We start from the raw sequence: 12,463 nt of genomic DNA, 5'->3' as shown, positions 1-12,463 counted from the left end.
CTATATGTAGTAGTCTTTTTTCTTTGAAGGTTTTAAATGCTCTTAGAATTCTTTAGAAGTTACATCATCTGACAGACAAAATTAGAATATGGTTTTCAAAAAACTTTTTAAAAATACAGTTTCCTGGTACTTTTCATTAGAAAGGTGCTATTATTACATGGTGCTCTCAGTTCAAAATGCTAGGTGATTCCTTATTGTCTGAAAATGACAGCTGATAGATTCTAAAGCAAATCACCATAAGCCAGATACTATTAATTCTGCCATTGATACAGTAAAATTAATGTGTTAACAAGGCAGAAGGACTAACAAATCCAAATTATCTGCAAGTCATTCATCAGACTTCAGTATCTGAATCATTATGCCAACAGAACATTTAGCCAGTTCTGTAATAGTGGTGAAGGCCTTTAGAAGCAGTGAGTTCTGTACAGGTAAAGCAGTTAGGTAATTGTTATGTGTTAAGGATCCCACTGATAGGTGTCTTGTACACTGTTTAAACATAGCAGACAAATTATATCTCTTTTTGTTAACCATAAGATATAAATGCACAGTAAAATTTAATCTTCTAGTGAATAACTTTATAGTTGTATTGGTGGAAAATATGGAAACTTAATATCCTTGTGGTATGAATTCAGCAAATGAGAAAGTAGTTTTTCCTACTGCAGAATGACTAGTAGTATATAGAAGTCAGTTCATGGAGTATAGCAATCAAACAGTATCCATGGTGCTTATGATATTGGATTATCCATTTACTTTTTGCTGCTGCCTTTTTTAACTCTACCTAATAAACTAGAAGAGTTAGTACACTGTATCTTTACAATTAAAATATATAATATTCACAGAATATAGCAGTTGGAGTAAGATATTCGTTTACCCAGTTGAGCTTGAAATCTGGCTCTGGTTTCACCAAGACCATCCATCTCCGCTACATTTAGTCATGTGAGCACCAGTAACTCTGGTCATAATTCAGGTCCACTGGATATTGTTTCCCACATGGGACATAGAGATCTGATCGGGCCTGATAGCTGCATTGTCTAAACCCAGCACCATTAGAAAATGGCTGTATTAAGGGAATACCTGTGTTTCAAAACTTTGTATCACATCTTAAGATGCTAGTTGTGGCAGCAGCATCAGGCCCGATTGTCCATCAGGCCTTAGCTGATACAGGATTCAGCTCTCTAGGCATCATTTAATACATGGAAAGCCCAATCCTTATTCTTTTCAGAGGAGAGTAGCAAGTCAGGTCAGGAGTATCTTTTGGTCTTCCAGCTGAAGTACTGATAACAAAAAGATAGCATAGAAACATAGATAGATTTTCCCGTTCTGTGTTGCTGTGACTTCTGATGTTCAGCAGAATTAAATTTCAGTGATCTGTTTTCCTTTCTCCAATTGAAAGAAGCACAATGCTCAGTTGCCTTAAGTTGAAGCTTAGTACTGTGCATCATTACTTCTGAACAGCATTCTTTAGAAGTGTGCATAAACCAAGTTTTTATCGGCAGTACTTGAAGCCCATTACCATTCCAGCAGAAGTCTGATGTGCCATTATTTTCAAATCGTAGATTCTCCTTGTCCATCTTCAAACAGTAAATATTCACCTGGCTTTTGAAAATTCAGAGTTGAAACTTTTCAGTGAGTTTTGGGGAGTCCTGTGTCAAAGGTGCTGTGACTTCAGTTCTGTTCATTTTTTTAAATTCAGTGTGTATGACAGCCTTTGCGGAATGTAAAGGATATGCTGAACTCTTTCATCTTCTAGTATCTGCATAGGAGAAAGCGGAGACAGGTTTTTTAATTCTAGTTATGTGCTTGTTTGAGAATATACAGCCATCTTCTCTAGGTGAGATTTCTCTTTCCTGTGGTAGTTAAAAACAGAAAGATGTCTAATCTGCTTCACGTCATCTTCTCTCATTCATCTGCCTGAAGAAGGCCCACGTGCTGGCTTTAATACTGGATTTTAAAGTGGGATGCAGTGCCCTCTGGAAATACTGTTACAGAATTACTTCTACAAGTAAGAAAGGAGCATAGGTAATCTATTTAGAGACTGGGCTCTAAATTTTGATGTTAAAGTTAGATATTTTCAGGCCTTATCTGTTTGCATCTTTGGAGAGTGAAAATTAGCAAACAGTAACTTATGAGGCACAAAATACATGAAAATTCAACTATATCAGTGTGTTCACTGTTATGTAATTCTACATGACCACTTGTGGTTTTGCAGGGTTGAAATACAATGATAGAAATTGTCATTTAAGGTAACTCCATAAATATTTTTGTTGATGTATTTCCAGTGAATAGTTTGTGAAGTCGTTGTTACTTGTCCTTGTAAATCTGAGCACTAACTTCAGAAGCTACTGCATGTAGCAGCTTTGGAGAAAAATGAGATAAATTGATTTATATGACTTTTGAACTTATCTTATGAGTTATCTTTTGAAATAGGCAAAAAATTTTGCACCAGTATTATCAAGGTTATTCATGCTCCAGTCATTGTTTTTGTAAGTATTTGATTCCCAGGAATGTGTTTGAAACGCATGAAACACATCCCCAGTTCTGTCCTCGTATACAGATCAGTGTTAAGAAAAGGAATTCTCTGTCACTGTCTGTAGGGAGCAATTGTCCTCCTTACGAATTGTTTTTAAAAAGATGCTCATGAAAAGCAGATTTAGTTTTTATCTGTTTGGGAAAAGATTTGGGGTATGGTTGCAAAGGGAGGTAGATGTATGCTGATCGTGTGGCTCACTGCTAGTGAGAAGTGTGGTTCTCCTCTTTCTTGCCCACCATCTTTAACTGACTTGGCTATTTTCTTTTTGTTTAGAGTGTGAATGTAAATTCCTACTAGATTTGTGAATTGAATTTGTTTATTAAATGATTGGATGGTTGTCAAAGCAGGAAAAAATGAGGAGCACGCAGGCATGCAGTAGGGAGCAGAAAGATGGAAGCAGCACAGGACTGCTAAAACTGGAGATGGGAATAAGAAAAGGGAAAAAAAAAAGAGCAAACACTCAGATATACCTGAGGCTTCTGTTTGCTTCTGGGTGCTCTAGCTTCTTTTTCTTTCTGATCCTCCTCTTCTGTTTCCTAGAGTTCTGGCAATTTTCAGTCAATCTTGAGGCTTTCTTTCGTGTAGATCATGTAGTATGGTATATCTGTTTTCAGTTATTGGATTTTAGATTGCTCTTGTCCCTCCTTCCTTGGTGTCCCTTGGTTTGCTAATCTCAAATACTTCAAATGACAGTGAGAAGCAGAAAGGAGTTGTCAGTTTGGGAAATGAGGTGCAACATTTAAATATTCCTAAAGGTGTGATAACAAACCTATTTGTAGTTAGTGGAATCTGAGAACAGTGAAGCTATCTATTGGCTTAGAAGCTTTTACACAACACAGCCAACCACAAAGTAATACAGAACTGTCTAAAACTCACTTTTCTGCCTTTGCTGTTCTTGTTTTTAAGCTAGCAAGACTTTGGAGATCTTGTAACTGCTCCCTGTGCTTTTGCTTCTACTAATCTTGTCAGATGTTGTAGTAGTGATAGGAGCTAGCTGTGTTTTTGAGGCGTTCTACATTTGGCACTCTTTAAGTCATAGCTGCAGGTAGAAGAGGTGCTAAGTATGTGCATTGCTATTTAAAGCAATAAAACAAAACAAAAAGCAAATAAAATGATTATGCAGCTTTCTAAGTTATCTATTTCACAAAGAAACTGAAGACAGTTCCAAAATGAAAACTGAATAGAGCATTCAAAGTTGAGGAACTAAGCCTGCTTCAGAATTATACCTCTCTGCAGTATTTGAAGCATTACTTTTTCTTTTTTCTTTTCTGTTTCTGTGTAGAGGAGAAGAAGCCTAAAGTCAGGAAACCAAAATCTGAATTCCCTGTATACACTGTTCTGGAATCAAGTGCATACATACCATCCTATGACCATGGAGCTTCTATAGAAGAGATCGAGGAACAGATGGATGACTGGTTGGGAAACAGAAACAGAACACACAAAAAGAAGGCAAGTTCAAAATCTTTAATGTAGTTATATATTTCAAATGTTTTCATTTGCTTATCTCTTAAGAAAATGAGATGTTATAGGTGCAAACATATTTGTATATAAGTGAAGTGTAGAGAAATTTTAATTGTTGGGTAGAGATTATGTTCAGTGTAATTTGTGTAATGATACTGAAAATGTTAAAATTAGAGATAGTTGATTAAATCATATGAAAGCTCTCTATGGCTTCTAATATAAATACTCTTCTCCTTCTCTAGAAATTAGTAGAACATATTGTTTTCAGGTTACCTGAGGCTTGTTTCTCTCTCTTAATTGCAGTTAATAACATTTTACTTTCCAGAACTGATTCTTCTATGTTTAAAAAAAAAAAAAAAGGGTTTTATTATGTTCTTAATATCTGTGTGCATCACTTTTTGACTATGAAACTTACGTATTTTCTATATTTGGTCTGACTTAGAATATGATGTGTGCCTATTGTTAAGATTCTTGCTGCTTAGAGGTCGGGGTTCTTACTGGCAGTTACTGTAATAAACTTCTGGTAAATGTTATTAAAACATACTGGCTTGAGAATGTGTAGTTTTCATCTTAATACTGAGTTATACAGACGACTTGAAAAAAGATGTTGTAAATTGATCTCCTTACTTGAAAATCTGCCTTGCCTGACAGACTGAGGTGAGAAGGATTGTGTTCAGGGTGAAGTTAGGGCAACATGTTGACTTCAGTGTCAAAACAGTGAAAGAAGTTCCTGCTGTTGTCTGTTTACTGTGTGCTGAAGATTTTCTTACTCTTTGATTTTTTTCAAGCCTGTGAAAAACACTGTCTCTGTTTTTAGACAGAATGAATTTTTTTCTAAAATAATTTACATTTTGTATGTCAAATTTAATCATCTTCCAGTATTGTATTCTTAGGCTTCATGACTTTTCAGTTGCCAAGTTTCTTGCTGTGTGTTTTTGTGCCTATCAGTTCTCTTTTTCTATCTTATTTATATATATATGTATATATATATACACACATACATACACACACACATTGTTTTCTTTTGTATTTCTGTATCCAGTTTTTTTTTCAGAAAGTTCAGCTTTTGACTTCTGTGTAAAGAATTGAAACTGAATCCTTACACACTGAGGCATAGTCACACCCAGTTTCTCTAAGCAGGAACTCCTGTCTTTAATTCTGAGATAAGCTAACTGGGAGTTAAGAGCTGATGTTTACAGTCATTGCTTTGTGTACCTTAATGCAAGCAGTCTTTGTGGCTGGAGTCCTTCCTCGGATTTCCATGGAAGTCTTTCTTAGGATTTTCATTGAATGAGACTGAGCCTATTCCATCTATAATTTTTCACCTTCAACACAGAGTGAGTAGAAGTTGTGTCTTCAGAGACACACTGCTAAGGGAACAAAAGTTGTATGTTCATCCTTTCAGACGTAAGAGTCAAAGAAATGAAAACATCTTGAAGAACTCTTACTAGAATGTAATTAACTTGTTTTTCTATGCTTTTTTGTGGAGGTTCAGTGCTAAAGCTGATAAAGTTGACTCATGAGCTTACTTTTAGAATTGCATTCTGTTGCAAATAGGGTTAAAATTTTGGGGACTATTGGGCAGTTTGAAAGTATACTGTGTAGGTAAGGTATTTGGCCTGAGCAAGCTGTGATGAGGTGTGCTTGACAGCTAACAGCTAAACTGCAATGCAACATTTGATATATAGTGATACTGAACAGCAGTTCCATGAAATGTACAAAGAATTGGAGAATGTATGTTTACTGGCTGTAGTGGCTTGCAGGAGCCGTTTGTATATCAATATTAGGATGTTAGAGTCATTTTATGTGTAATAAGCTCGCAGGGAAACTGTGCCACAAGTGAATTGTTTCTGACTGTCATTCAGTGGATTTTCTTTTTTGGAAAGATACATTTTCTTCTGCTACACATCACAGATGTGAACATGAAGAGCATCCCCCTCCTACCTCCTTCTGTCACTTCTTTCATAGACATATAACAAAGTGTGCGTAACGTTGGTGTCTAAGTTTTGCTTGTCTTAGGAATAAGTTTCTCTTCCATAAAATGTTTGGCCATCAGACTTTTTCTTGGAATCATTGTGCTTCCCTCATATGGAAGCCTGCTGGGTTTGTGGGGTTTTTCTTCCTACGTTGGCTTAAGGATGTGCACTGTGTAAAGTACACAAGGCCAGGGAGCAGTAACCCATGTGAAAAGATAAACTGGCTTGATAAAATAGTATACTGCTATGTCATCCATCCATAAATAATATATTGGAGCTCTTGTCCCTGATGTTCCTGTCCCAGGTCTAGGTGATTATGTCTGGCTTTACATTCTCCATGAGCTTCTTTGCTCTGTTGTCATTGGTTTGTTAGAGGAGTTACTCCTTTGTTTGGAAAGTACTGTATCATGCCAAATGCCCAGTTTGAAAAACTGTATCTGCACTCCTTGGAAAAGTAAGTTTATGAATTTAGATGCATTGAAGCTGTATAATAGGAAAATTTAGATATTTATTGTTCTTACTTCAGCAGTACTCTGGATTTTTCTCTGGTGTACTCATCTAAGAATGAATGAACAGGAAGAATAGATCAGCAATAAAAGTCAATTTTGAAAACAATATACACTAAATAGGAAAGGTTGAATAGTTTGGGTTTTAGCCATGAAAAGCTAAGCTAAGTAACTGTTCTTCCAGTCCATTCCAGGCTGTTCTAGGCAGAATGGTAATCGTGTCCTGTTACTTACAGCCTTTTACAAATATATACCAAGAAAGATTTATTTGAAACAAAAAAATTTATATTCAAATTTGGAAGCACGTGTAGGAGGAGAAGTGTAACTAGAGCATGTGACCTTCACCACGTTTGAAACCTTTTTTTGATTGCCTGACCTATTCCTGAACTTCTTCTGTTAAAAGCAGTGCAAGCAGACTCAATTGTATTGGAGAGCATGGAAATGGTGCAGTGAGACTCCTGAGACAACTTCTATATGAGAAATCATGTACTTAGCTAGTGTTAAGTTGCAAATTCATGTAACTCTCTTTACACTGTTCATGCAAACTGCATGACTCAAAGCTGAGAGGAATTGCAAAAAGCTCATACCAGTGGCAAATTCTTTCTGTACTTTTAAGAGTTTTATTCCTAAAGCTATTTTCTTCGGTTGTTGCATGTTAATACTTCCAGATTAGATCTTCTTTCAAGTTATTAAGAGCATATAAGTAGCTAAATTTGCTTCTTAGCTTCTGGTTTTTATTTATGTGTCACCCAAAACGGACTAGAGTAAGTGTTCTGTGTATGCTTGTTAAGACTTAAGGAAAATGAAAAGTTTCACCAGGGCTTCCTTCTTGGTTGTGTTATTTTGTTGACCTCCATGTATTGTTAAGTATTGCATTACTTTGTAGCTGTTTAACCCTTCATTTTCCTCTGGAGCAACCTGTGAAGTAGAGATGGAATTAAAAAGAGCATCTGGATGTGTTACATTTGAACTTGTTCTGTCCTTTCTGCACATGTTCATGCAAAAATATATGTATTTATCATTTCTGGACTCATTTCATTGATGAATCATTTCAAAATAATTTCTCTCCAAGTGGGATTTCTCTTGTAATCTTCATTCTGATCAGATTTTACATGATTTGTGATGCACGTTTTCATGAGAGTCCATTGTCTATGTGAATAATATGTTGATGCTGCAGGAAAATCTTGGCCCTTGAGAAATCAGTGGGAGGTTTATCATAGTCCTGAGTGGGGCGAGGATTGTAATTCCTTTTGGTTTACACATTCCTCATCTTCTCCCGCTGGAATCTACTCTTTATTCATCTCTGAAGATAGGTTTCCTAGTTCTTCCTCAGTGAGGGATGAATACTTTTGACCTTTTGATATTTGCTTGCTCTGTTAAGGGGAAATAAAGGTGGAGAAGGACAGTGCCTGATCCCTTCCAGCTGGACCAGATGTATCGATTAAAAAATCATGTTTCTCATTATTTTTGTTTTTCATGTAATCCTGCAGCACTTCTTGGCATTTGGGTTTTTTTGATATTGCTGGAACACCTGGCTTGATTTTACTAAAGTAAGAGTAGTCACAACTATTTTTGTGCACAAAGATGGGAAGCTTAGATAACGTGCATCTCCTGCATTTTCCACACTTTGCGATTAAAGCTGATTCAGACTCTTTCTGGTTAAAATGCTCTTAGTATTTTATTTCTTATGGACCATTCATGCATTGTACGTCGTAGATGGGGTGCTGATAACGGAGTGTGAAAAGTTTTACTTGAAAGCTGACTGTGGAACAATGCTATAAAATAACCAAACTTTACCTGCATGAAGTAGGTCTCTCTGCTTCATAACTTTATAAGCAAAATGCTGTACAAATGCTGAATTATTATTCTGTTAGCTTTAAGACAGTGGTTTTGACAATTAAATTTTAGTCATTTTATAACCTTGCGCATTGCGTAATTGCCAGCCAGCCTGCCACCTGCTCTCTTCTGCCTTGAATCTTCCCACATCTGTGCTGCTTTGAAATCTGAGTATGCTTTTTCTTTAGTAGCAAATAACATAGTGCTTGTTCTAATCAGACATCATATGACGGATTACCTGAATACAGTTTCCAGGCTTTTAAAAAATGTTAATGCCTTAAGCAAGTAGTTTGTATCTTAGCAGGATTAAGGTGCTGCATAAACCAGATGTTTTAATAAGTTGGTCTTCTAGGGGAAGGGTTGTACTGTTTTTGTGTGCTATCTGAGGTCATCTAGTTTTGAAATACACAGTTTTCTTTTTCTAAGCAGTGAAACATATATAGTATGTGGTAAGCATGTTTGTATTCTAACTCCCTTTTATTCATGGGACAGATAAATGTGAGCAAGTGGCAGTCTGAGGTTGCTCCTGGTGTCCTGCTGGTGTGCCTCGACCCTGACCCAGAGAGATTGCTGTAGGTTGAGAAAGTAAATCACTCTGTATGCCCATTGAATTTAAGCCTCTATATTGAGACTGCCAGCAACCATACCTGTTAGTGTCAGTTATGATGCTATTCACTAGGAGCAAGTCTGAGCTCATAATACATTTTAACCTGAACTCCAAACTCTCATCAAATGGTGATGACTTTGAGTCACTATTGATCTGGGCCATATCGAATTTAGTGACCCTGAGGTGAAAATCCCAGTATTCTATTACCAAACCCTTAAGCAATGTAGTTTCACTGAAAAGATAACTTCATTTAAAAGAAAAAAGAAAAAAAAGAAAAATCTGCATTAGCACGGTACTGAAAGTGTTAAATCAGAAGACTCTAGACTGTAGTTTATTATGCTTTGTGTTACTGCAGAGGAAGCAGACTTAGCCTGAGTAGAATATTGTTTCTTACATTTTAAAATAACTGTTCAGTGTCCGTCCTATAGGTAACTCCTACAGTTTTCATATTTACTTTAGAGCTAATGAAATAGCTACTTGTGTCCTACATACACATACTGCTGAACGTAGGTATTTATGCCTACCTATAGAACATACTCAGGCTCTGGCCTGAGCCCTGTGAACAAGTGCAGAAGCAGAAAGCTACTAGTGAAACATTCATGGTAACATCTGAGATGGTGAGGAGAAGGCACTCTTCTGTTACTGTATTTGCAAAGTAGGTGATACGACTTTATTTACCAACACAGTAGATAATCGCCTCAATTATTCAAAAATTGTGTGTTCTATTCATCCCAGACACACATAGTATTCATTCTGTTCCTTTTTTTGTTCCTCATGACAAGCCACCCCGTTGTCGTAGACAAAAGAATACTTGAAAAACTTCAGAATTTTCAAATATCATACTGAACAGCCAATGGTTTGTTGATTTTATGACTGATCTTTTTTGTTTATTTCTGTGACTGCTGAAACTGAACAGTTTGTTTCTGGCAAAATTAGTGCATTTTCCAAATTTCTGGCCAAATACTGTATTTTTCAAAATTTTGTTGAGGAAAAAAGTATAATTTTCTGCTTTTTGAATCTTCTTTCCCCTAATACAGAAAATAATGTTTCTTTCAGGCTTGTATCTTAAATATTTATGCCTCTATGGACTTTGTACTTGAATGCCTGTAAGATGAGCGAAGAGTGATTTTTTTTTTTTCTTTTTCTAAAATACTATTTATTAATTTTTGGGTTTTCCTTGGGTACACAGGCCCACATTTCATTTGCTTTATTAAATATGCAGTGCCTTTTGTTTTCTTAGCTTTTCTTATGGAAGTATTAAGTTGCAGGATGATTTTGACAAATTTTATGACTAACATCTCAAGTTGGTTTCTTTAGTGGTGTAACAGATAGAGATTAAAGAACAAACTCCATTTGTGAGTACAAAACAAAGAACAGAAATCATGCCAGTGGTAGGTTCAGAGAAAATTAAGTTGTTATGGCTGGTATTAATGCCAGAAGTGGCTTACAAAAGAGTTGGAGAGTTGGAAAATATTTCAGAAATAGAAAAAGACTGGAAATAAATACCTGCTGAGCCACTATAGTGTAAGAATGTGAAATTTATGCATTTCCTTTTCTGTCTTCTTGTCCTTGACCTGTTGTTTTAGGTTGGAAAGGTTAACAAAGCATAGGAAACTTTTTATTTCTGTATTTATTTGTTTATAGAATGCATTGGTGTGATTACATGTAATTCAATAATAATCTTCTCTCAAGTGTACCACGTTCATGCTGCCTGCAACTAGTTATTGTAATGTATGCAGGCAGGAAAGTTATGCTGTGAACCATTGAGGAGATTATAGAAAATCAAAATATCAATTATTTGATATGAAATGGAAAAACCTTGTGTAAAAAGTACCTATTTACAATCCAGGCAATTCTGGTAGTGTGTATAAAGGAAATAAACAGACAAAATACGTATTTCTGTAAGGACGCTTTCAATATGTACAGTAACAATATGATATATAAACAATGTCATGCTACTTTTTTATTTAAAAAAAAAAAAAAAGGTTAAAAAGATGATGACTCGTGCATATGTACTACATTAAGGCCATAGAATTGATTTTTTTTCTGATACTTCCTGATCTTGATTTAGTTCTTATTCTTTTTGTCTAATCAAATGCAGCAGCATAGGTGCTTGTACTGTACAGACTAATACAGTCTGATTTCACCAGCATGCTGTTGCTATGTGGTGTCAAGTTATAGCTTCCACAGGTGATCTATGTGCCTTGCAGCCATAATTCCATCTGACCACAGTTTTACACGTGCTTTTATTTTTATATATATATATATATATATATATATATATACACACACACATGTATACGTATATACATATCTATCTATCTATCTATATATATATATGGTCCTCAGTTTTTGGAGCCTGAAAACCGCCCAAAAGCTCAAGTTAATTGTTCAAAGGGTTAATCTGTGCAGACAGATGTGTAGGGCTTTTCAGTTGCAGCTCTGTTTTAGCACTAGGCTGCACTATGACCTCTGTGTAAACACCTGCTTGTGTCCAAACCAGGGCTGTGTAATTTCTAGGGCTAATATCAGTTCTGTTACATTAACTTCTAGAACTGGGTGTCTTGATTTGCTGCGTGTCCCAAGCCTTGTTTCCTTTCTGAGGCTGACATGGTCGTTGTCTATTGCAGAAAGACTTGGTAGCGGACATAAGAGAAACCTTGAACCTACCTGTGAGTGATAGGGATTTTACCTTTTTCAATTAGACATTTGAAATTCTGACTCTTGTCATTGGAAGTCTCTCTTCTGATTTGAATCTTATATCCATTTTACATAAATTTGCAAGAAGCTGTTGATTTGTAAATATTAGTCTTCATTGCCTATCCTGGGAAGACATGGAAAGCAATCATCAGGACTGCTCCAGCTTGGCCTATCTGGGGCCAGGAGCACTGGAAATCCTGATTTTCCTTGTCAGTGCTCCCTCCTTGTCATCTCCCTTGATGAGCAGTCACTCTGGTCTTTAACGTAGAATAGAAGAGTGGAGGAGTAAGAAGGAGATAACAGTTGTGGCCATACGGGATAGAAACTGTAGGAAGAGGTGAAGGAAGTTAACTCAGTGTGAGCCTGAGTGAATGTGTGCCCGTTTGCTCCTGCCCCTCCGAGGTAACAGGAGAGCAGTTCAGCTGTGACACACTGTATCCTTGAAATTTCACCAGAAGAATGAGAGGCGGGGCTGTAAATCTATAAATATCTCTGAGAGGGGATTTTCATAGGACCCACAACTTAGGGATCAGAAAGAATTTGCCGTTTATGGCATTAACTTCTGTAGTGCAATTCACTGGTTCTATTCTCAGCTTTTTGATGTAAATTTAAAGTGTTCAGACTGTTGAAAATAGTTACTTTTCTTGGTATGAGTTTGGCTGTTTTTAAATTGGAGAATGAAGCTAGTTTCAAATAAATCCAATTTTAATTTATAATTTAAAATACATATTAATTTTCCAATATTTTTGTATTGCCCTTTCCAAACAAACCAGTTAAAAAAAAATCTGATTAGATTCAGCATCTTACTTTCTTGTACAGTGATGCTTCTTTCCTTCTCTTCTCTAAA

General features: G+C 36.1%; 1 protein-coding gene across 1 annotated transcript in view; it reads left to right on the top strand.

The window, feature by feature from the left end:
* Positions 1-12,463, top strand: part of DNAJC1 (DnaJ heat shock protein family (Hsp40) member C1) — a 97,939-nt gene that overhangs the window by 57,829 nt on the left and 27,647 nt on the right. The window contains exon 8 of the mRNA XM_031614451.2: positions 3,813-3,979. Within this exon, the coding sequence (XP_031470311.2) occupies positions 3,813-3,979 (167 nt within the window). The remainder of the gene's footprint in view (positions 1-3,812; positions 3,980-12,463) is intronic.

This window comes from Phasianus colchicus, chromosome 6, assembly GCF_987193195.1.
Source record: "Phasianus colchicus chromosome 6, bPhaCol1.hap1.1, whole genome shotgun sequence".
Classification (NCBI taxonomy): domain Eukaryota; kingdom Metazoa; phylum Chordata; class Aves; order Galliformes; family Phasianidae; genus Phasianus; species Phasianus colchicus.
Note: the sequence above shows the minus strand (reverse complement) of the source record. Positions and strands in the feature narration are given on the sequence as shown.